The following is a 25,799-nucleotide window of genomic DNA, read 5'->3' as shown; positions in this document are numbered from 1 at the left end:
CAGGTCTACGTGAGTCAGACAGTAATCAGATTTCTGCTTTGCAACCAGCCAATAAGCTCACAGAACACAACGTGACGTAAACATAATGTAAATCTCAAACCGCTTCAACAGTGTTTTGCTGTGTTTCGCGACATCCACAGTCCGATCTCACGCATGCGCAGACTGAGAAATCCAATAGAAATCATAGTAAAAGCTTACATGCAATGAGAAATCAGATTACTGAGCTAAAATTCGGATTTCTTAATCAGATTTCTAGATCAGAGTGTGATGTTCACATGACCATTTGAATGACTGGATAACTGCAGAAATCTGATTATGATCTGATTACTGGGTGCATGTATACATACTGAATGACTGAGACACACAGATTCATAAATACTGAGCTGATACACTCAGAGAAGCAGACTGTGTATCATGAGAACATGTATTACAGTAACAGTTACATTGTCCAGCTCTATTAGCAACGATAGATCTTCCTCTCCATCCCACCTTACAGAAGCTGCTCTCAGCCAAATCACAGAACACAGCCTCACTGTCTCAGCGCCTCTGATTGAGTCAGTCTGTGTATTTAACTAATCTATAATTGGCTTAATTGAGCGTGTATGAAGTTATTAGCATGTTTACTGCACGAATATCACAGTAAGGCAAATCAAAAGTGGATACATTTCTGTTATGGCCAATGAAATTAATGTCTACATTTTCTTTCTTTCTTCTTTTTACAACTGGCAGATCGTCGTGATTTTAATGTTTTAATGGGTCTCAGGTTTTATGCGAACAAGGAGCCCCTGATTTCCACAGGATCTTCTAATACAGCCAACTTTCTCTAGAAAGCCTCCATGATTGTTACGGCTGTTGTTCCTGCCCCCCTCTCTCTCTCACTCTCCCTCCCTCCCTCTCCCTCTCCCTCTCTCTCTCTCCCTCCCAGCCACAACATGAACACGACGCTGAAGTTAGCTCCACCGTTCCATCTTAAAACGGTGTGTCGGTTACTGCTGCCGCTGGACCCGGTGCTGTGCTAACGGTAGCAGTTTAAGGTGGAATGGAAAACTTAGCCTTGTTTCAAAGAAACAGTGAAGTCGACGACAAACGTGAACAAGTGCACCAGAGTGTAAACTTAACGCCTTTTAGTGTGTAGGTCTGTGTATTAACTACTGAACTGTAACTACTGAACCTTAACTACTGAACTGTAACTACTGAACCGTAACTACTGAACTGTAACATCTCAGGCCGTTGTAACCAGGCAGCTAGCTGGTGAGCTATCCAGCCAACAAGACCGCTAATCGGGCTGTTCGGCCATTCGTTTAATATCTTGAAAAAATAAAAAGAATAATAAACACCGTTGACCACGGTTATTTGCATGACGGTTCCCTTTTTAAATATATCGCCACTCGGCTGGACATGACCTGCTGAAAAGCCCACAACCTGTAAACGCCAGACAAGACGGCCAGAGACCAAGTTGGGTACGGTTAGCCAGCTGACAGCTAACGTGTTCTGAACTTAAGCGCAGCGGCGAGTCTCACAGCTCACCGGCTCACAGCTCACACGCTCAACGCTCACACGCTCACCGGCTCACCGGCTCACACGCTCACCGCTCACAAGCAGCTAGCTGGTGAGCTATCCAGCCAACAAGACCGCTAATCGGGCTGTTCGGCCATTCGTCTAATATCCGGAAAAAATCAAAAGAATAATTAACACAGCTCACAGCTCTTTCAGAAATTCAGACACATAACTCACAAACTCACTTGCGGCAAGGCTGTAGTCGATTTTCCGCGGGGAAATAGGTTTTCTCGGGACCCTCGGTCTTCTGTAGCTCCTGTTGAGGATGTTACGCGCTTCAAAGCAGTGCTGACACTTGCGGTGTGCACTGTGTCGATACAATGTCTCTGCGCCTCAACTCAAGCAGCAGTCACGTGATAACTGAGGTGCCACCGAAACCATGAAGGGGAAAAAGAAAAAAAATAGAAGGGTTTCCTCGAGAGGGACTAAGTGACCGAGTGACACAGACACGGACAGAAAACATCACAGACACTGTTCCAGTAATTAAACAGATCCACCATGGACGAAAGAGACCCGGGTCTCAAGTGTGGGATCACTGTCATTTAGACAGGCAACATAAAGTGAGGTGTGCTGAAAGGAAAGTCCGTGAGTTTTCCAAAAAGGAGAATCTGTACTAAGCTGTTCTACAAGCAGACCAACTTCATTAAACTCATGATGTCTGTGTGTCAGGACAGAACCTCTTACCTGCAGGTACATTTCTTAGCAGCCACGTATTGTTCTGCCGTGGTTTCCTGTTTCTTTCACATCTCATCTGCATTTTGTTCCTAGAAATCTTGTTCAGCTCTGTACGGCCCACCTGCCGCGTCTGCCACGAGAACAACCAGAGAGAGGGAGGTCAAGGTGGGATCAGACCGGGACCAAAGAAACCCATTTTCTCACATGTATGATATGAGACCAAACGCTACGCTTCTTCAAAGCTGCTTGACAGCATCATCATTATAAGTGATGTGGAGCCGATTCTAACAGAACCGAATCTTAGACTCCACCACGTTTTGGAGTCGGAGTCGACTCTTTGGAAATGCTTGGAGTCGATTCCGTGTTTTTTAAAATCACAATTGACTAAACCACGCCCACACTCGTCACCAGCCGCCGTAAGAACAAACTCTGCTCACACAAGAACGGTTTAGATCCTCCCGCACCGAGGCTCTGCATTCTCTTCATGTTTAGAGGCACAGCGAACAATTATTAGGAACGGAACAAGCAAAGAATATCAGAAACAAACGCTACTTTTCACGGAGCTTTGTGGAAAAGAGGATGAAGCTGACATTTTGCCCTTTTTTACCAGCTTCTTATTCAAATTTTCGTTCCACCTTAAATGGCACTGCGTTATACACTTGCGCCTTGTCACAGCTGCATCACTTAAGGTGGACTGGACAAGTTGAATAAGAAGCTGCAGAATAATTGTGAAAAGAGGAAAAATATAACATCCAGCTGGTCCACTTTCAAAGAATTCTGACTATAGGAATGATTCTCTCAGTACATCAGTCCTCATGTGAAGTGATGATTTCAGCATATAGCACTGTAATCTGTAGCTACTCCAACAGGGTGCACTCTGTTCAGGATGGTTTGTCCTTTTATTGCCGGCTATGGAGCTGTACTGGGTAAAATAAAGTGGACTCCAGGAGTCGACTCTGTGAATTCCAGCGGCAAGGAGTCGAAAGCTCCAGAAAACTCTGATTCGGATTCTCGTCCTAATTAGGGGTGGGCGGATTGACCCAAATATCGATAGTATCGATACCAACGTTAGTACTGGTATCGAATCGATACTAGCGTGAGGGGATCGATACTTCTCTCTTCTATGTTCAGTACGTTGCTGTCGTTTCATCAAAAAGTAGACATGTCTCTGCAAACACTGCTACTTTCACATCTCGCATGCGCACTATGCTCCTTTTCCTCTCCTGCTAAGCTGTTTTGGAGTCGTGCCGTCATGTGACTCAGCGGCGCTGGGAGCGTATCGATACTTGTAGGTTGCAGTGATGGAGATCATGGCAGAGAGAAAGAGGAGCGTCGTGTGGAGTTTTTTTATGGCTATAAATGAAAACCTTGCAGAAGAAACAGGGAGAGGAGAAGGAAAATCCCTCAGACAGATCTCGACCCCCAGCACAGAGACAGAGGTCACTGGTAGAGTCCAGGTATATTCATTCATGTTCAGGGGTGGAAATAGTTGTACATTCTTGCCAGTAAAGCTAAATATACAACAACCCTTTTGTGTTAACTGGGTAAGGAACACTAGAGGACTCCTATATTGAAGCTACATGTACATAGGCTATAGACCAGGGCTTCACAACATGCGGCTCTTTTACTGTCCTGTTGTGGCTCCACAGCTGAATCAGATTAGTAGGTAAAAATAAAATAATCCTCCTTTACAGTAAAATAAAGCTCTGCTGATCGTTCAACACAGTTTAACAATAAATGGTCTTAAACTCTGGAGTTAATGTAGAACTGCTAATTCACCCTTTAACCCTGAAGATCAGCGCAGACTGCTGGTCACCATAGCAACACAGACAACAATCTCGCATAGCTAGTAGCTAACGAAACGGCAAAGAGAGAGATTTAAGATGAACATCAATAATTTGGAGATGAATGAACTTAGTGTTTATAATCACTCCAGCTGGTTTCCTGATACGTTTAATCTGCAGTGAGAAACTGACGAACACTAAAAAGTCACGAGGCTGAAGTCAGTTTCTCACTCGCCAGCATCCGATTCAAATTGTCATTTTCATTGCCATGACGTTAAAATGCACATAAGATGTTGTGGCTCCCAAAGTAGACTTTTGCTGAAAGGACAAAATGGCTCTTAATGCTTATGTTGCTCTACCCTAGACTTTGTTTTGTCATGTCACCTAGGTGATTCCCCAAAAGCAGTGGATATTACAGACAGCCTTGCTGAAGTGTGATTGCAAAGGACCTCCAACCTCTCTCTGCGGTTAAAGATGAAGGTTTTAGGAATTTTGTCAATACATTCGATCCACTTTACAAGATTCCAAGTGGAAAAAGTTGAATGGAAGGGAAAATACCTGCACTGTATGAAGAGTGCCGCTCAAAAGTGAAAAAAACCTCTGGAGGGTGCAAACAATGCTGTACTCACAACAGACATGTGGACATCAAGAGCCACCGAGGCTTGTTGAACTGTCTCATGCCATATTGTTGGTGAGAACTGGCAAATGCAAGCATAGGTCCTGGAAATCTGTAGTTTTTGCTTAAGTGAGTGCTTAAGTGAGGAAGACCGGTCCAGTCTCTACATTGATGCCCTGAGGTCATTTGAAGAAGTAACAAGAGAGAAATCAACTAAAAACATGAGTTTTAAAGTGATTCCCCTGGTGTGACTACTTCTGAGATCAACTGCATCTAATGAGCGTCAACGTAGCAAGCTAGCTGCTGAGCTGTCAGCACAATGCCAACGTCGTTTCAGAGGTACTGAAAGCTTCATGGTCTTGCTGTCAGCACCTACCTGGACACAAGATCTAAACACCTTGACATGGTAAATGTTGAACCTGTGAAAAGGCGATTCATCACTGAAATGCAGTCAACGAACCAGACCTCAACCCTTTTAATATCAGCTCCTGAACCAAGCTCAAGCTCAGCCACCAGCTCGAACTCCAGCTCTGCCTCAGCAATGGCTCCTGCGACTACCTCACTCTCCACTGCAGGGGCTGCTGCATCCCCATCTGCAGCAAAAGGTGAGATATGCACAGAGTTTGACTCTCAAGTCCTTGCATCCCAGCAGCATCGCACAACTGGCACTGATGCCTTAACTGAAATGCGCCAGAACTCAGAAGAGAAGCCAACTCCACAGGATCAAGACCCACAGCTTTGGTGGAAAAGAATGAGCCAACAATCCCCTCTCTAGCAAGCTTGCCAAGAAACACCTGGGAGTCACTGCATCATCTGTACCTGCAGAAAGGATTTTCTCGAAAGCAGGACAGTTAGTAAGCCAGAGAAGAAGTGCAATAAAAGGGGAAAATGTAAACGTGATTGTTTCTGAACAAAAATAATGCAGTAGTTCTCAACAGGGGGACAGGGCTCAAAAGGGGGCCTCAGGGAAGATTTCTTTGGACACAACGAATGAGAGCCAATAGTAGTTTGTGCTTTTGTTTAGTTATTTGCACTTTATTTACTTTATTTTTCACAAATAATTGTGTGCACTTTGTTTATTAAAAGGTGTAATGAAAGGGAGAATGTTTATTTTGTTATGTTATTGCTTCTGAACAAAAACTGAAAAAGAAGAAAATAAAACTAACACATTTTTTCTCTAGTAATAATTTTGTGCACTTTATTTTAGAAAAAGCGAGAGAAGTGCAATGTAAGGGAGAAGTTGTGCTTTGTTATTTATTTGTTTCTGAACAAAAACCAGACTGAAAGAAAGAAAACTGTAAGCTTTAAAACATTCACTTTTCTGCAGTAGTAATTTTGTGCAGAATTCATGTTTGCAAATTCACTTCATTACAGTATTAACAAAATATTTTTTATTTGCCTAAAAACGTTGCCGTCCTGGGTTTAAACCTGCACTTGATTAACTAATTTAACTGCAGTAGAAAGGCAAAAATCACAAAATCACTTAGTGGTCCTGATATATATTCAGATTTACCATATTGATGATAGATAGATTCATCTCATAAATCATGACACACTGCTGTCCCCTACATGAAAGTGCATAAGCTGCTTTTCTAAGTAAAAAGTATTGGTATCGGTATCAGTATCAGCGATACTGGCCCTGTATTTACTTGGTATCAGATCAATACCAAATTTTGCAGTATTGCACTCCACTGGTCCCAGGTCCCAATGTCCTCCCTCCAAGTGAACACTTATGACGCTGTCACAGGATGAGCAAAAGGGCACAAGCGTTCAAGGCATCGGAGGGTTGAGGGCAGAATTGGGACACATATCACTGCACCGCCATGAAGCTGCGCCCCCATGTGATCAGAAATGGAACAATAATAATAATACTACTATTAGTTTGTGCTGTAGGAATCACTGTTTGTGTCAGCAGCATTTCTGAGAAATTTAATGTTACATTTTATTGCCTGTGACATCACTCAGCTGGTGTAACGTGATCAACTTTAAAGAAACCATAACTTGAAAAACTACTGGGTCCACAGCTTTGGAATTTTGCATGGATGTAAGAATTTATATTTGTGTTTTTTTTGTTTGTGGAAATCCTTGATAAACCACACATGGGTTGCATGGTTATGTTCTTGGTGGTTACATTAAATTCTTCGTTGATATTTGGTGAACATTTTAACTTGTCACAAAATGATGAGTACACATGATCCATCCAAAGACTGATATTGATATTTCCTCAAACTGACACTAAGCTTGTTGCCTGCTTCATTTTGAAAATGTGTTTAAACAGCTAAGGAGAAATTTTAAATCATCACTTTTAGTCCGGTATTCTACTCAATGCAGTGATGAAGCTGAATGACTAAAACTTTAAAAGCCAGGCAACTCTGTTGTAATCATGGATATCGGCTGCTCAGGAGGCAAAAAGCTTTTTTCTCAGATCTTCATCATCAAAATGCTGTCTGAATCTCCATGGTAAGAGCAATGTCTCTGATTGAGCTTGCTTTAGGATGTATGGGTAACGTATTTTGTTATGAGAAACGAGACAATAAAAATGTGATTTTTCAAAAACAAAAGTTGAAAGAGTGATTTGTGGCTTTAACTGGAGTATATGAGATCATCTCACACCTCACAGCTCATGGTAAGTGTAGGTTGGTTATATGAAATATTATGGGTAATTATTTAATTGCGATTATGAAGGGGATTTTTACTTCCAGAACACAGGTCCTGGCAGATAATTGCCTACTTACAGGCTTCTTTTCAGTAATCATGGCCGTGTATGTGAAGCACATACGAATGAAAATGCACTTGTAGGAAAAAATACGCAGAATCTATATATCTATATCTATCTATACATATATACATATATATATATATATACATACACACACACACACACACACACACACACACACACACACACACACACACATTTTTTACTGGGGACTCAGTTCTTGGAATTTTGGAACCAATTCTTGATACCCAGTCCTAACTGCAGTGCACTTAGAATCCAAAAGGTGTGCATCATTACTGCCACCTAGACACAGCCTTACAGTTGATTTTAGTTTTGTTTGTAAACCGCTTGAAGTGCTACCGAAATTCAAAATGGTAAAAAAAGTAGTTTCTGCATTACATCCGAAACCCAAAGATTGTGCATCATTGCTGCCACCTAGCTACAGAATACATGGTTGATTTTGGTGTATATAATGTGGTTGATTTAGATTAGAGATGTGTACACACACACACACACACACACACACACACACACACACACCACACACACACACGTAGTTTCACAGTTAAAGGTTGTCCAGTATGCATACTGATTTACTAATAATTCTGGAGCTACTCAAAGTTGGATAATATCTGTTGAATATCTCACGTCCAATACAGCCGGAGCAAAAGTGACGTAGAAGCGTTTGAGAGAAGACACACTCTCAGATTTATATTTCAGATGTGCAAGAAGGACAGCAGTTAACAACAGCCAACTACAATAACATTAAAAACACATAAGTACATGTACTCACCACTGAACAGCTGCATGAACCTCGTCCACAGCTACTCCAACAAGCCTCAGGCTGAATAAGCCTGTAGGAACTGAGCGTCTCCATCTGTCCTGGCTGACGGTCACTGCTGGTGCTCCAAAGACGATGGTGAAACAGCCTCAAGCTGCTTTCTGCTCCATTTCTGTGCTGAGACCTGGGTCTGCAGCTGGAATCCTCTTTACATTTGAAAAAGTGAACTGGCTCCTCCATTATGGACAGTAATGGACATCCAAGACCATCAGTCATCACGCTGGAGAAAGCTGTCTGGATCACAACACATGGAAGAGTTGAATGGGAGACATCATATATAAAAGGTGAACAGTAATATATGAAAGGTAGACGAAGGCTAGAAAAACCAGCAAAGACCACGTGGCAGGTCAACAGCAAAACCAGCATGACCATACTGGGTGACCAGCTAAACCAGCACCAGAAATAAAACACATGCTGGTCTGTGCTGGTTTTCATAGCTGGGATGGATCTGAGCTTTTAAAAACATATCTGTGCTGTGTAAATATGGGAGGCAAATCCAGCCAAAAAAGTAAATACTGTTCTATTAAAACAATAAAATGTAAATCAAAACTCTTTTTGCCATTTCTTTTTCAAAACACCTGAGCAAATATCCTGCCAAAATGATAATGAAATGAAGTACCTATATCTGCAATTAAATTTTCCACATAAGCACGAGACATTTGTGAGAAAAATGAAAATAAATTTAAGAGAGTTATTTGTCATTTCATTCATGGCCGTATCTAAAATGGAAAAGCTTCACTCTGGCTTTTCTTCATGAAACGCGTAATTCCTGTCAAAACTAGAATCAAGATGTGATGTTCTTCTTCATACCAATCGGCTGCGTATCTGACAAAAGGAAAATGAAAATGTAAAATGTAAAATGGATAAATCAACAGCAAAGTGATGGTTTGTGATTCAGTTTTCGAGGTGGACGCGCTTTAAGTGTCAGAATAAAACAATAGAGTGAGACAAAGGCGCCATCTGCTGGTGATTTTTTTCCTGCTTTCTTTACGTTTTCAAGTTAACCAACATGCAAGTATATGTTAATTAAACTAGGCGGGGCTAAACTTTGCAAATGTTACACTGGCATTTATATCAAAAACACAATAGTTTTCTAAGTACTACATGAACCAGTAAATCACTGCTGTCGGAAGAAAACCTCACATCTCCACTTTTGTCCTTTTTCAGTTTTTGACATGATTTGAGAAAAAAAAAAAAACACTCTCCTTTACATTGTGTGCAAATTTCACAATCGATGGACCAAATCAAACGAGCCAAAATGACCTGGAAAAAAGTCTGGTTCCATTGACTTCCATTAAAAGTAAAGTAGGTTTTTTCCTTCTCCTGTAAAGTTACCATATTGGAGATACGAGGTTTTCTTCAAACAACAGCGATTTGCTCGACCAGGCTTGCATTTGGTCTCAGTTTTTTTGGGGTTTTTTTTTTGTTTTTTGAGGCTGTTCGATCTGATGTTCAGTTACACCAGATCTGAGACATGACGATGGTTTTTCTCGAGACTCTAAGTTGTTTAGTCCGAGGAACGATGCCGTTCTGAGGTCTGAGGATGTCCCAAAACGTACACTGTAGTCCCGCCTAGTGTTTGCATGTTGGTCAACTTGAAAACACACACACACTCTCACACACACACACACACACACACTCTCACACACACTCTCACACACACTCTCACACACACTCTCACACACACTCTCACACACACACACACATTTTCTAAGCCGTTTATCCTTCTGGGTCGCGGGGGGTGCTGGAGCCTATCCCAGCAGTCATTGTGCGGAAGGCAGGATACACCCGGGACAGGTCGCCAGTCCATCACAGGGCAGACAGACATACAGACAGACAGACAGACAGACAGACAGACATACACATTCACTCACACACTCACACCCAGGGCCGATTCAGCGTGTCCCATTGGCCTGACTGCATGTCTTTGGACTGTGGGAGGAAACCGGAGCACCCGGAGGAAACCCACGCAGACACGGGGAGAACAGGCAAACTCCACACAGAGAGGATCCTGGTCGCCCTGCTGGGATCAACTTGAAAATGAAAAAGCAAAGTGGGAAATGAAAAGTAAATGTCCAGCAGGTGGCGCCGATGTTCGTTTGCATTTGCCTTTTTATTCTGACACTTAAAGCGCATCTGCACCGGAAACTGAATCACAAACTGTCACTGTGCTGTTGATTTATCACTTTTACATTTTGATTTTGTCAGATCTGCAGCCGATTGCTGTGAAAGAGAAATAAGAATGTAAACACTGCATTTTAGTTTTAGTTTTGACTCGTATTCTGCATTTCGTGAAGAAAAGCCAAAGCGAAGCTGTGATTCTCTTTTCTGTTAGCTTTTTCATTTTAGATATGGCCATGAACAAAACGACAAATTTATTTTTATTTTTCTCATAAATGGCTCGTGTTTATGTGGAAAATTGAATTGCAGTTGCAGGCGTTTCATTTCATTTTCAATACTGGCAGGATATTGGTGCAGATGTTTGGAAAATAAATGCCAAAAAGAGGTTTGATTTACATTTTATTGTTTTAATTTCTTTTTTGGCTGGATTTGCCTCCCATAGTGTAAAAGGCAGGCAGGAGTCAAACATCTTTAAGTGTAAAATTTCCGACTCCACTACCTGCATTTGGTGTCAGAGTAATTTGCGATTTTCATTAACTTTAAGTGCTAAATTTCCCTTTAAATCTGCTAAGCATTTCATTATGCAACAATAAAAACAATAGTTTTATAATCTTAGGATGCAAATAATGTAAATGCTAAATGTCCTGGTTCTTTTATTTCTCCTCTGTCTTCAAATACTTATATTAAATACTAAAACTCCACATATGCCATTAAAACACAGCACACCAGTGTATGTTACCATATAGTGCTCAGACAATAAATACTACTAGTGAGCTCTTATTATAGACGCCGAATGGTGATAATCAGTAAAATCCATTAAATACTCATATGGAAAATATGTATAGATAAATATTTTTAGATGTTGGGAAAACATGTCAAACACACTGCAGTCGCTGCTGAAACAGGTTCCAAACATTAACATGTATTTCAGAATATTTTCCCATATTAACCAAATATATTTTAAAATGCATTTAATTTAAAATGCATGTGGAAATATTAAACAGACAAAAATAACTGTATGTAAATGTGTTTATCATCTGAAAATGTATGAAAATATCCAGAGTCCTGTCTGATCTCTTCACTGTCTGATACCTTTAGAGATGAGTTTGTGTTCCGGTATCTTCATTTTAAATCTGATCAGATGATCCTTTAACAGGACAGAAGCGAGTGTTGTAGTATTGATACTCTGTGAAAATGCAGTTATGATCTGATATCTTGTTTGTGTGAACTACATTGTGTGTGAGAGTCTGACTGCAGACGGACATGGTTAATGTAAAGTACAGTGCAGATCACAGAAGAACGTTTAGTTACATCTGGAACCTTCAGTACACTCAACTCAACATATAACTAATGCTAATAAAAGCATTTTAAAAATATATTTAACACATTTTTGACCATTTTCATACGTCACAAAATATATTTGATAAAAACATTTGGAATATATATACATATATACATGTATTTTCCATATAGGTAACATGTACACTACTCTAATGAACTCTTATCTGATTTTAAACTGGAGAGATTCACCTATGAACAGGTGTGTACAGTGTGTTTTTAAGAGGGTGGTGTGTTTGTCTGAATGTGAAGCTCATTCACAACATAAATCATTTAAAAAGACAGTTATTGAAGATGGTCTCTAATGCATGTTGGAACAAACCCCTTTAAATAACGCGCTGGTGTTTCCAGTGTTTAATAAAGCTAAACACATTTTAATAAACTCAGATTTTACCTTTGTTCCTCTCAGCTCCGCAGTTACACTGTCAGCTCCACGGTTACACTGTCGGCTCCACGGTTACCCTGTCGGCTCCACGGTTACCCTCTCGGCTCCACGGTTACACTGTCGGCTCCACGGTTACACTGTCGGCTCCACGGTTACACTGTCGGCTCCACGGTTACCCTCTCGGTCCCACGGTTACCCTCTCGGCTCCACGGTTACACTCTCGGCTCCACGGTTACACTGTTAGCTCTGCTCCGCACTTCGCCCGCGGTTTTTTAAATTCCTCTTCTTCCTCTGTGAATCGCGTGCAAGAGGAGTGAGGTGCGTTATCGCCACCTATCGAGCTGGAGGACCTGCTGAAAAGGACCGTTCGAAACCACTAAGATTAAAACCTGATTGTTTTGCTTTCTAATTGGAATCAGTTTAATGGTTTCCAATAAACAACGCTGATTTCCTGTAGAACACCTTTAGATTCCACTAAGAAACCATCAAACGCATTTAGAATCAGCCACTGGTCACCTGTTAAACCATTAAGATAATTTACACTGTGATATCAAACCATTAAAAAAGCCAAAACACATTACAAAACCATCAGAAACCAACAGAAACTCTTAATGGTTGCTATCTGTTTTTTTTCAGCAGGGAGTGTGGAGCCATGTTGAACAGTAAAACACAAAATATCTATCTATCTTTCTGTCTGTCTGTCTATCTATCTAACTATCTATGTCTGTCTGTCTGTCTATCTATCTAACTATCTATGTCTGTCTGTCTCTCTGTCTGTCTGTCTATCTATCTATCTATCTATCTATCTAACTATCTATCTGTCTGTCTGTCTGTCTATCTATCTAACTATCTATGTCTGTCTGTCTGTCTGTCTATCTATCTATCTATCTATCTATCTATCTATCTATCTGTCTGTCTATCTATCTAACTATCTATCTATCTGTCTGTCTGTCTATCTATCTAACTATCTAACTGTCTGTCTATCTATCTATCTATCTGTCTATCTATCTATCTATCTATCTATCTATCTGTCTGTCTGTCTATCTATCTATTTGATAGTTTCCTAATGGGATCTAAAGGTGTTCTACAGGAAACTAGTGGTCTCTACTGGAGACCATTAAGCTAATTCCCATTAGAAAGCAAAAGCATTAGGTTTCAATCCTAATGGTTTCTAATGAAGTTGTTATTCTAATGAAGGTGAAGTCAGAAAGCCTTGAGATCATCACCAAAGAAGACGGCCAAAGGAGTCAAGAACACAACAAACTACACCAGGGGTCCTTAATTAAAATTCAAAAAGGTCCAGTTAAAGAAAACTTCCTCAAGCAAAGGTCCGGAACATCATAATTATGATTCAGTGGCACAAACCGAATCCTGAAGTAGCCTAGTAGTTATATCAGCAGCAAGTCAGTGGTCAGCAACTGAACGTCAAATCAAATTAAGTACAATTTAATAATATTTCATCAATATTTGTCAGTTTTCACCCTGAATTGGAACAATAAATACTCCAAATAAATATTCTGTTCTCACTTCAAGTAAAAACAAGGGCTGCATTTAAAAAATAAAACAGAAAGCTTTTGAAAAAATGTGCAGCTGAAAGTGCTTAATTTTAGAAAAAGTGAATAGGAAGTGTTTGAGTTGCACTTTTTCATCATTTTTGTTAACTCAGTTTCACATCTTAACAGTATGAACCGATTTATAATAAAAAAGTCTCGCACCCCGCAGCTGAACAGCTTCAACACCTTTCTCTTTCTTTGACTCTTGGCGATTCTCGACTCATATCGCCCGTGTGTGCGTGTCACTGGAGCCGGTTTACTACAAGTTTTCAACAAGTTCTCTGGTTCTCACTTGAGTTGCTGCGCTCATCGTGAGGCACAGATCTGATTGGATGAGTAGCATCTCATGTGATTTTTATAACGCATGCGATTGGTGTGTGAGTTTCCTGGGCCACTAAATCAGTTCCGTAAATGCTTGAAAAATTACAACATTTAAAATAGAAATACTCCGTCAAAATTAACGTCTGGGTCTGGACCCGGACCGCGGTCGGCCTATTAGTGACCTCTGAACGACACCAACAAACCTGGCAGTTGAAAACTTCAAGTTGAACCTGTGACAGGATTTTGGCTAAAAGCTCACTAGAATAAACATTAGAATTGGTTGAAAATCTATTAATACACAGAGTGAAACTGTAAGTAGTTACAGAGTGAAGATCCCCACCTACAATATGGATTTATGATGAGTTGCTAGCTAGCAAGCTAACGTTAGGTTTACATGAGGTAACATTAATGTTAGCTAGCTGATGAACTACGTTAACTATTTCAGTCTGAGAGTAAATATTCGCAAAACTTCACAGATACTGAGAGTGTAAATGAGTGACAGGTAGAAATAACATGACTGACATGCTCTTTGTTTTTATATTTCTCACCAGTGTTTGAAACAATCACAGCAGTGTTAGCCATGCACTTCTGTTTACAGTAACATTACATTAATGTCAGTGAAAGGTTCACAGTGTTGATCGTGATGCAGCTTTATATCGCTCTCAGTTCCTCAACCTCTAGATGGGTATACAACATTTATTTCAAGTAAAAAAAGTTGATCTCTCTTGTAAATCTGTGCAATCAAATAGTGCAACAATTCTAGAATAACGTTTCTCAACGTAAAATAGCAAAGAACTTTTCATCATCTACGGTACATAATATCATTAAAAGATTCAGAGAATCTGGAGAAATCTCTGTATGTAAGGGACAAGGCCAAAAAAAGAAAAAAAACTTATTAAAAAAAAACTCTGGGCCCAAGCTCATTTAAAATGGACGGAGGGGAAGTGGAAAAGTGTCCCGTTGTCCGACGAATCAACATTTGAAATTCTTTTTGGAAATTCTGGACACTGTGTCCTCCAAGCTAAAGACCACTCAGCTTGTTATCAGTGCACAGTTCTAAAGCCAGTATTCATGATGGTATAGGGGGCATTAGTGCACATGGCATGGGTGACGTGCACATCTGTGAAGGCGCCATTAATGCTGAACTAGATATACATGTTTTGGCAACATATGCTGCCATCCAGATGACGTCTTTTTCAGAGAAGACCTTGATTATTTCAGCATTTTTCAAAAAACAATAAAATTTCCCAGTTTCAACATTTGATTTGTTGTCTTTGTACTATTTTCAGTGAAATATTGAGTTTAAATGATCTGCATATCATTGCATTTTGTTTTTATTTACGCTTTGCACAGCGTCCCAACTTTTTTGGAAATGGGGTTGTACAACAGAATCCACTGCTCTACTCTCTCTACACCAATGACTGTTCTTCTACAGCGTTATTTACCTGTTTGCTTTCTCAGTGTATCTACCTGCCTTGCTTTTTGACCTTGTCTTTGAATTTCCCTTTAGGTGCTACCTGCTTATTTTGGACTGTCTACATTTTGTGAACTGTCTGTCTCACTTTGGACCCTGGCCTGTTGTTGGATTAGGTTTCTGGCTCACCCTTTTGCTATTAAAGCTCACACTTTTACTTTCTTCCGCAAGCGTCTGACCAGTTATTGGAGCGTAACACTTTCCCACTGTAACTTGTAACACATATATATTTTATAAATATATTTACATTTGTTGCTCAATTCTCTTAGCTGTACACAGTGTATATACTGTACCTCGCCTACAGTACCTGGTTGTATCTCCATTGCACGTCATTTTACTTACAGTTTGCTTGTGTGCTGTCTGTTTGATGTTTATATCTAGCATGTTTTTTCTATATTTTATATAATTTCATGCACCAAATTCCTTGAACATCTGGTATTTGGTAAATAATGATTCTGATTCTGATGGGTAGTTGGAGCACCACAGACCGTAGGCTCACAGAGCAAGTGAAAACAGACGTCTTCTCATTTCACAGTCCAGGCAAACAAGGAAGCACTCCATTCTCTTTCGCCATAACTGCTGCTCACCTGTGCATCTATGGCACCATGATATACACACCACATTTTAGGAATAAGCCACACACGGATATAACTCCTACAGCATAGTCGAGTGGTTCTTCTGCATGAAAAACTTTTAAAATGTTTGCGTATCGCGCCTAAAGGATTCCACTACTGTTACAAGTCATAGAGCCCTTTTTATGAAGAGTGTAGCTGTAAAACTCCTGCTGGGAGCATTTTCCCTCTTCTAACGCTCTGAATTCAGTTCATTTAGCTCTTACTAATCAGCTGATGACTTTTTTATGACGGTTTAATCTGCTGAGCTGTGACCCTGCGTTTTAGATGCTGAAACAAATCTGATCGTAGAGCTTTATTGCTCACTCTTATTTACATTTTAGGCATTTGAAACCATTCAGACTGAAATGCGTTAAAATTAAGACAAGCATACTTTGTTTATTTTGTATGCAAATTACAAAAATATTATCCCATAGTATTGCATGCAATGCACACAAAAACAAATTAATATACTACAATGCACAGAAGCATTACATGAACATTTCTATGTACAAACAATAACAAAGATACACATGTAACAACAAAATATACACACGTAGTCTTCTTACACATCCTGAATGTTATCTTAGTTAGTGGTCACTTGCATAAAACATAAGTTAATTTTGGTCTTAAGATTTCCATTTTACCTTAAGTGAACTGCAAAGGGCTGTTTCTCTTTCTTTCTTTCTTCTTGTTTTAAAAGGCACTGGGTAAGAATATAAAGAATCCTGAGCAGATTAACTTAAATATTTCATTCAAGGTGACAAAGGCACTGGTGCATCCTTCTCCACAGCTTCCAGCAGTGATTATCTATCTAGTATCTGTGGCTAAGTTCTGTTTTTGGGGAAGATGAGCTGAACCCACACTGAGGCCTTACAGCCAGTTCACGTGAAGCGTCCACTGCGAAAGTGTTCAGTCTTATCCACAGAAGGCCACAGGTTTTCATACCAAGCAATCAGTATCTTGTCTGTGTTTCACCAGTTGGTCTCAGTTTTCAACAGCTGATCAGGTGTTTTGTTGGAGTGAAAACCTGCAGCCACGAAAGACCTTTGCAGACAAGATTGGACACTGCTGGTCCATAGAATGGAGAAGGACTCAGCAATGCAGCTGCAGCTACAGTCAGATATAATCAAACAGCTTTCGGCTGAACATCACTTTGATAAAATAGTGAGATCGATGTGGAGCTTATCTGACATACTTTCTCTGCCGACCATCAGTCCACTATAAAAGCAAACTAAGCTAAAAAGGTCCATGAATGAATCCAGAGGTGTCAAACTGGGTTCCTGGAAAAGAGCACTTGCCCTGCAGAGGATAGTGTTCTCTCTCTTCTAACAGTCAACTGAATTCAGCTGGTGAAGATAATCAGAGAAGGAGTTGAATTAGATGTGTTTAATGAGAAGGAAGGCTGAAGTCTGCAGAGCTGTGGCCCACCAGGAAAGGATTCTGACACGTCAGCTAGACAGACTCAGGAGAGTATGTGTTAGAGTATGATAGTCCAGCATAGTTTGGCGGTTTAAACACTCAAACACACAAACTAAACATCGCAATGAACATGTGAGTTGAATCAGGAGTGTCTGAGTACGAAAATAACCAAACTGGGCTGGACACCGGCCCTCCGGCTTTAGACCAATCACAACAGGGGCTTCTTTTTTAAAAGTATATCGCTGCTGTCGGAAGAAAACCTCGTATCTCCATTTTTGTCGTTTTTCAGTTTTTGACATAGTCTGAAAACGCCTGTTGTCCTTTACATTGTATGTAAATTTCATGATGAATGGACTAAAAGAAACGGCCCAAAATGACCTGGAAAAAAGTCTGGTTCCATTGACTTACATTAAAAGAAATGTAGGTTTTTTCCTTCTCCTGTAAAGTTACCATTTTGGAGGTTTTCTTCCGACAACAGTGATATGCTGGAACATGGCTTAGAATGGGTTTATTACCATTATATTAACATCCTGCAAAAAAGATATATGCTTGTTTCATGTACAGTAAAACTGTACAGTTAATTGCCTTTAGATATTATCTACCTACATTATTTTTTTCATAACATTAGCAAGCTCATTATATTCAGTACTGGAATCAGTATATTCAAGTATTACAATCAATGAAATCATACTGAGTACAGCACTGAAGCAGAACTAAACACAACAGTGTGGAGTGGAGAAATTAGTGAAACGGGCTCTACATGTACAGGTGGTGTTGTAGACCCCGCTGTGCCCACTCACTAAACATCATCCAGTTCTTATATGTAGAACCTTAAAGAAGGTGCATATTCAAACAAATGGAAGAACGGACGTTCTGGATAACTCTCTGTTTCTCTCTGTAAGCTTCACACACACACACACACACACTCACGCAGTCTATTTAAAAGAGAAGAGAAAGAGAGCAAGAGAAAGACGGAGAGAGATCAGGAACTATCTTGCTTCAGCTTATTAGTGAGGGTTGACAGGCTCTTCATATTTTCTGCACCGTGGTTGTTTAGTCCATTGCTTTCACATCTCTTCTGGAGGAGCAGATTTCTTCTCCACAACCACATATTCACTCCCCATAATGCTACACACACAACCAGCAACAGGACGAACGCCCAGACTGGCACAGCAGCTCCCTGATCTCCGCACACACAGGGCTGTTCATCTACAAACAAAAACACACAAAACATGTGATACTGTTAGTTTTATGTACACTGTCTGACTCCAGATAGATCTGTTAAGACCTCATGCAGCAGTTTCACACTGTATTGTGATTAATCAGTCCTACACTAACACATTAAGAATGCCTGGGTAATTAACACAGGCTCTCTATGGCAGTACTAAGCGTACTAAGTGGAGCACTGGCAGATGCTCCATCTGTGGTGGATTTAAGAGGACTCATCAATTTGTCTCTGTACTTCAGAGTCATCGCCATCATCTGGTAAAATATCACAACAGTGTCACAACGCAAGATCTCAACCTGAAGATAAACACACTTCAGCAGAAACCACTGATTTAGGATCTGAATAAACCAGGCCCAGATCGTCAAATTATAGGCCCCTGAACACAAATCTGTGGTGGGCCCCTATCTGGAACCTTTTTTTCCCATTTTGTCCAGGAGGAACTGTGTTGATCTACCATGGGTCTCACAAAGCAGGGTTTATGGTTTAGCTAGCTACGTTTAAGATTGGTTTGATCTAGCTCTGGATTTTCTGTCTCATAATGGTGAATAAATAGTGTAAATTAAGCGAAGGCTCGGCATCAGAATTTTGATTTGGCATAATACAAGGTTAAAATGTTTTTGCTGTGCTGCCAGTAACGTCAGAGAATGTGAAGTGAGGAGTTCTGCCACTCAATAATGTCTTCTAGTTTTGTCAAATGTATTATTTTTTCCATAAAAAATGCACATTTTCTGAACACAGAACAGAACACAATATTTTAACACTGCTCATATTTTTGAGCGCCCCTGAGCTCCAGCTATAGAACATTACACAGGTGCCTCATGTATGTTCATCAGTGAGCATGACCTGCTTCACTCAGCCAATGAGCTGCTCCGCTCGCCAGCCAATCAGCAGACAGTAGTAGTAATGCCAACCAGTCAGCGCTCAGTAGCAGTAATGCTAACCAATCAGCACTCAGCAGCAGTAATGCTAACCAATCAGCTCTTGATAACAGTAATGCTAACCAATCAGCACTCAGTAGCAGTAATGCTAACCAATCAGCGCTCAGTAGCAGTAATACTAACCAATCAGCACTCAGTAGCAGTAATTCTAACAAATCGGCACTCAGTAGCAGTAACGCTAATCAATCAACACTCAGTATCAGTAATGTTGACCAATCAGCACTCAGTAGCAGTAATGCAAACCAGTCAGCTCTCAGTAGTGGTAATGATAACCAATCGGCAGTCAGTAGCAATAATGCTAACAAATCGGCACTTAGTATCAGTAATGTTGACCAATCAGCACTCAGTAGCAGTAATGTTGACCAATCAGCACTCAGTAGCAGTAATGTTGACCAATCAGCACTCAGCAGCCGTACTGCTAACCAATCAGCAAATAGTGCTGCACCCCACAGTACAGGTGTGATTCTGATTAACTGCTGCTCATTTAAATTGATTAAAAATTATTCTTGAAAGAATGAAGTTTAGCGTTTTTAGGACTGTTAATTTTACCTAAGCCAGCAGTTGATGCTAGTAGACCGAATGTGCCACACAGCATAGGCTCGGTTCCAGCTAACCGAATCTAAAATGACCCGTTTAGAGGATATCTGAGAGTGCAGAGTGACTGGTGTCGGCATGAAAGCTGAGCATGTTCTGTGGTGAGTGGAGCTCTTATTTGTAGCTGAGCTGCTATCATGCTCTTTCAGAGGTTTCACCTATCTCTGATTTTTCCCCTCTTTCTGTAGCACCACCTATCAGTGAGCCCCCACACCACCAATCAGTGATCCCCCCTAAAAAATTGGTGTAATGGGTTTATTTGGCTGTTCAGACGTGGAATAGATATCGGATGCTTTTGAAATACTGTCATTATTTTTAAATAGCAACATTTTATTTCAGTAACACTGCAGTACCTTAGGGCTGTTATACTGCCCAAACATAGTCTGGACAAACACCATAATCACTGACAGATAAACACCACCATTAAAGCCATGGCAAAGGTTTCCTAAACTGGTATTTCTCACTGTAAATACACTGTAAAAATACTGACTTCGCTAATAAATGCCTTTGGCGCAGACCCATCAGCTTAACACACTGACACAAGGCCTGGCCATATAACGAATAATAATACAATATTCTGCTCTATTTGTCACAAAATATTTCAAAATTACAACTACATGAATTTATACCAATAATATAGCAAATAAATAAAAATAAACTTGCAATTTTCAATTCAAATAAACATTGTAAATTCCTGATAATAATTGCTAGTGGCAGTTTAGCTAGCAGGCTATAGCTCAGAACAAGCTGAGACAGTTTCAGTAACTGATGCTCAAGACAGCGGGAACTGAACCTGTCCCACGGTGTGTTGAGCTGTTAGCCTGTTAGCTTCAAGTTTTGAGCTGTTTTAAGACTAATAGTGTAATAGTTTTGATTTTGCTCTGATACACCTCATCAGCTAATGTACAAACTGCTCATACAAGCTTTTCGGCCACCATCAGAGATGCTTTTCCGCTTAGTGCTCTGGTTGTGAAAATAAAGGTGCAAGGAATGACAACTTTGGAAACATAAAAACAAAGTAGTTGTGTGAAACCCTCATCCCTTTTGGTAATATCATACATGGAGGTAAAATCTGTTAGACAGCATGAAAAAACAGACACTTTTCAACTCTACTGCTTAAGCTGCACAATTTACATTAGATACATACCCTGAACGGTCACTGTGTAGATATGAATGGCCTCCTTATTAATGTCCATTATAATATAATTGCCCCTGTCAGATGGAGTCATTTTTCTCAGTTCAAGGGCAGATGTTATTAGTGACACTCTGTGTGTGTATTCAGGTTTACACTGTAGTGAGTTTCCATTCACTGTACAGATCTGATCGCTGGATGGTCCAGCTGGATCTGTGCTGTTATAAATCACCTCCACTGGATCTGATACGTCCAACTTCATCACCAGAGATTCACCAGGCTTTATCTGAACTGAAGTTTTCAAGGCTGAGGAGAAAAATGTAATCACCTGCAAATCTGATACAAAGCATTATACTTGAATCACTGCGGTATAGTCAGCAATATTCAGTCAAGAAAGTAGTTCAAAACTACGCTCAACCTGAAGATCCCAGTGATATATCTCTCTACCATCACACTGACACGTGTACCAGCCTCTCTTAGTGAAATCAGCGTCAGTGATGGTGAGAGAGAGATTCCCCTTCAGGTACTGATCATGGATCATCTGATATCCCTCCTTCACTGATCTACATGAAGTCTGATCACACTCAGCCAGAACATCAGTGGGTTTAGTGAACACAGTCCATCTGACCAAACCAGAGCATCTCTCAGAGCAGGGCAGAGTAGCAGAACCAAGAAACCCCACCTTTACCAGAGGAAAAGCTGATTCAGACACTGAAAGCAAAAAATAAATAAATAAACAAAAAAAACAGTGTGTTAAGAGGAGTTATCATGCCTTAATTAATTCTTCTAAAGCATTAAATCATTCAGAGTGAAATATTTGTACTAATTAAACTAAGAGTTTAATTACAATATGCAGCCTGTTTCAATGCCTATTTTAAATTATAAACATGTCATTGCTAAGAAATGCCCACAAAGTACTGTAGTACAGTACTGACCAGGAGAGGAGAGAGAGAGAAAGAGAGAACAGAACTGACCTACACACACACACCATCAGTACTGACCAGGAGAGGTGAGAGAGAAGAGAGAAAAGAACTGACCTACAGACACACACACACCATCAGTACTGACCAGCAGAGGAGAGAGAGACGAGAGAAAGAGAGAACAGAACTGACCTACACACACACACCATCAGTACTGACCAGGAGAGGAGAGAGAGAAGAGAGAAAGAAAGAACAGAACTGACCTACAGACACACACACACACACCATCAATACTGACCAGGAGAGGAGAGAGAGAAGAGAGAAAGAGAGAACAGAACTGACCTACACACACACACCATCAGTACTGACCAGGAGAGGAGAGAGAAAAGAGAAAGAGAGAACAGAACTGACCTACACACACACACCATCAGTACTGACCAGGAGAGGAGAGAGAAAAGAGAAAGAGAGAATAGAACTGACCTACAGACACACACACACCATCAGTACTGACCAGGAGAGGAGAGAGAAAAGAGAAAGAGAGAACAGAACTGACCTACAGACACACACACACCATCAGTACTGACCAGCAGAGGAGAGAGAGACGACGAGAGAGAAGAGAGAGAACAGAACTGACCTACACACACACACCATCAGTACTGACCAGGAGAGGAGAGAGAGAAGAGAGAAAGAGAGAACAGAACTGACCTACAGACACACACACCATCAGTACTGACCAGGAGAGGAGAGAGAGAAGAGAGGACACCTGCATCCAGTGCCTTAAACTTGTAAAAGTGTTTATGTGATCTAAGCTTTGTCTGTATTGTACTATTCATCACCATGAACAAAAACTCTGAACTTAAACAATCACAGAAACCATGTAAACACACTGGCACCACTGATTTAGCAGCTATAATTCCAACTTTAGACCAAAAATTACATTCGTAGTTTTCTCAATAATATAAAATGATGAAATGCTGATGTAGCACATCATAACTTTCAAACACTGCAGTAACACAGTAAAAAGTAATTTTGGTTACTTTTTTCTTTTTACTTCTGCCATGGTGATCAGGCGGAGCCTGTGAAAACTCAGCCCACACCATTACACTGGTAATGGATTTGCACAAATTGTTCCCTCTGGAGAACTATTTCAGCCTGTGAAAGAGCCAGTTATACAGATTAGCAACTTCATTAACAAATTAAGTTGTTTCAGTCATGTGACCTCTTTTTTGGTTTCCTACACTTGACTACCATTATAAATCTATATACAGTAGTTATCAATGTCCATTAACATAATTGTAATGTAATCCATTTTGGGCACAGTTCAAACACTGCCTTGGTAAGAGTGAATGACCATCTTGTGTCAGTAAATTCCAACTTCCTCATTCTTTTAAACCTGAGCGCTTCATTTGATACACTCTGTCAGACTGATCAGAAGAATGTCTGTTTATATCTAATACTGTATTCACCTTGTTTTAATTTTACTTTGTTACTGTGTCCCACAAGGATCAATCCTTGGGCCACTATCATTTAATATTTAGGTGTTATATCTGGGATATAGTATCTTTAGGAAATATGGCTTTGGCTCTCAAATTTACATCAGCACTAAGAATAACAAGGAGAGGCATTCATGTCAAATTGAAATGCTGTTGCTACAGTGACAAAATGACATTACTATAATGTGACATTATTATTATTATTATTTTATTATTGTTGTTGTTATTATTGTTATTAATGATGTGCATAATGCATGCCAAAATGAAAAGCAAAACCTCTTTTTAATTGTTTCCATGTCGCTTGACTTCACTGAAAAACAATGCATGAGGATTCACATTAAAAAAACAAAATGCTTAATTTATGTGAGCATTGAATACAATCCAGTTTGATATGTAATGAATGCACGGCTTTAATGCTGTGTCAACGTAAAGTCAATGTAATGTTTTTTTACTTTTCATTTTGGCACATTTCCTGCACAGCACTGTAATCTTGTGGGTATTACACTGTTTTCACTTTTAAGACTACATTTCAATGAAGCAGATACATTTGGAGCACTACACAGTGAAATCAATATAAGTGTCCATTGTTTACATTTGAACATGGATTGCATTCAATGCAAATTAAAAGGATGATTTTTCTTCTCATTTTGGCAGGTATTCTGCAGGTCACTATGGAAAAGTAATGGCATTTGTGCATTGCACTTCACTTTTAAGGAACACATGCAGCCAGTTTGCTTTACTTCTCGTTTCACATTCACTGCTGAACAGGACCACCTGTTTCCTGTAGAACACCTTTAGATCCCGTTATAAAACCATCTGATTCATTTAGAATCAGCCACTGGTCACCTGTTAGACCATTAGGATTAGGAATGAGTTTAAATGATATCAACCCATTAAAAAAGCCAAGACACATTACAAAACCATCAGGAACCAACAGACACACTTAATGGTTTCTATGGGTTTTTTCAGCAGGGAGCATTTTGGAGAGGAATGTGGAGAGGGCTGTTACATGGATTTAAGGATTAGAAGTGCATGAACAGGGTGTGTTTTAAGCACAAAAGCACAGCGTAGTCTGTTACATTAAATAAACACAATAAATCAATAAATGCAGAATGTAACTCACTGTACTGCTGCGCTTGATCTCCTGAGGGGGAAAACACGACGGTGGAAATACTGGTCCTCTCAAAGCTGCACTGTTACCTTAAAAGAAACGAGAGTTAGCAGAAAGCAGTAATTCCTACAGAAAAGGTGGTGTTGCAAAGAAGGTGGAGTCTATGCTGAAGGAAGTCTGTTCACTTCCTATTTCTGCTGTTATATGAAAAACCATAGTTTCTAATGCCAGAGGGTGCGGCCCTCTGACTTTTAAATTATTATTTTAGTCTTAACACACACCAGATTTGATCATTTTCCTCTCCTGAGTAGTGTTGCTGCTTTCAATATTAACAAAATAATGATTTTAATTCATACAAAATTCCATTATATAAACCCAAGTCCAAAAACATTGGGACAGTATGTGAAATGCTAATGTGGAATGTTGGAATGTTGATGATGGAAAATAGTGGAAAATCTGAAATAATACGTTTTCTTTGGGGACTATTTTGCCTCACAGCGCCCTGCATGTATCCCTCCACCATTTCATGTAATAACTTTCTGTGAGCTGGACGTCTGGTTCCTATCACCACCACTGTGAACAGTCTGTAAGTTTCTCACCAAAAAAAGTGAACGAAAATTTCTTTTTTGTGTGTAAAGAACCTTTTTAAAATTGAAAGAATCTACACATAATGAATAAAGAACCTTTTTATTTTTAAGATCATATATTATAAGATTTTATAACCTGTAAATTTAGGCTGAATTATTTCTAATTTAGATATTGAATCAAGACTGTCCTTTATGAATGGATGTTTTAAATGCGTGTAATGTAAGATTTCCTCAGTTTGACTCTAATCAAAGGAATAACGAGCCGTGAAGAGCTACAGTCAGATCGATTTTAGAGCTTCAGCATAAAGAAACCAGTTGTTCATGTTTTTTTTGAGAAGTGGAGATTGTATTCAGGTATCTGACTCTTCTCTGTTCCTAA

At 39.9% G+C, this 25,799-nt stretch overlaps 2 protein-coding genes across 5 annotated transcripts in view; both read right to left on the bottom strand.

The window, feature by feature from the left end:
* LOC118826984 overlaps positions 1–2,290 on the bottom strand; it is a 15,331-nt gene extending 13,041 nt beyond the window's left edge. Inside the window, exon 1 of the mRNA XM_036598131.1 lies at positions 2,242–2,290. The gene's annotated coding sequence lies outside the window, so the exon portion shown is untranslated. The remainder of the gene's footprint in view (positions 1–2,241) is intronic.
* LOC118826992 overlaps positions 1–25,799 on the bottom strand; it is a 74,850-nt gene that overhangs the window by 46,608 nt on the left and 2,443 nt on the right. Inside the window, exons 2-5 of one of the 4 annotated variants that reach the window (XM_036598146.1) lie at positions 24,846–24,922; positions 21,721–22,020; positions 21,325–21,615; positions 17,812–18,626 (exon numbers count right to left, since the gene is read on the bottom strand). In XM_036598146.1, coding sequence (XP_036454039.1) covers positions 18,400–18,626; positions 21,325–21,615; positions 21,721–22,020; position 24,846 — 819 coding nt within the window. In that variant the 5' untranslated portion in view covers positions 24,847–24,922 and the 3' untranslated portion in view covers positions 17,812–18,399. Of the gene's footprint in view, positions 1–17,811; positions 18,627–21,324; positions 21,616–21,720; positions 22,021–24,845; positions 25,304–25,799 lie in introns of those variants that run through there. The other 3 variants (XM_036598145.1, XR_005008826.1, XM_036598147.1) reach the window with 3 other exon arrangements.

Source organism: Colossoma macropomum, unplaced genomic scaffold (genome assembly GCF_904425465.1).
Source record: "Colossoma macropomum unplaced genomic scaffold, Colossoma_macropomum, whole genome shotgun sequence".
NCBI lineage: Eukaryota > Metazoa > Chordata > Actinopteri > Characiformes > Serrasalmidae > Colossoma > Colossoma macropomum.
Note: the sequence above shows the minus strand (reverse complement) of the source record. Positions and strands in the feature narration are given on the sequence as shown.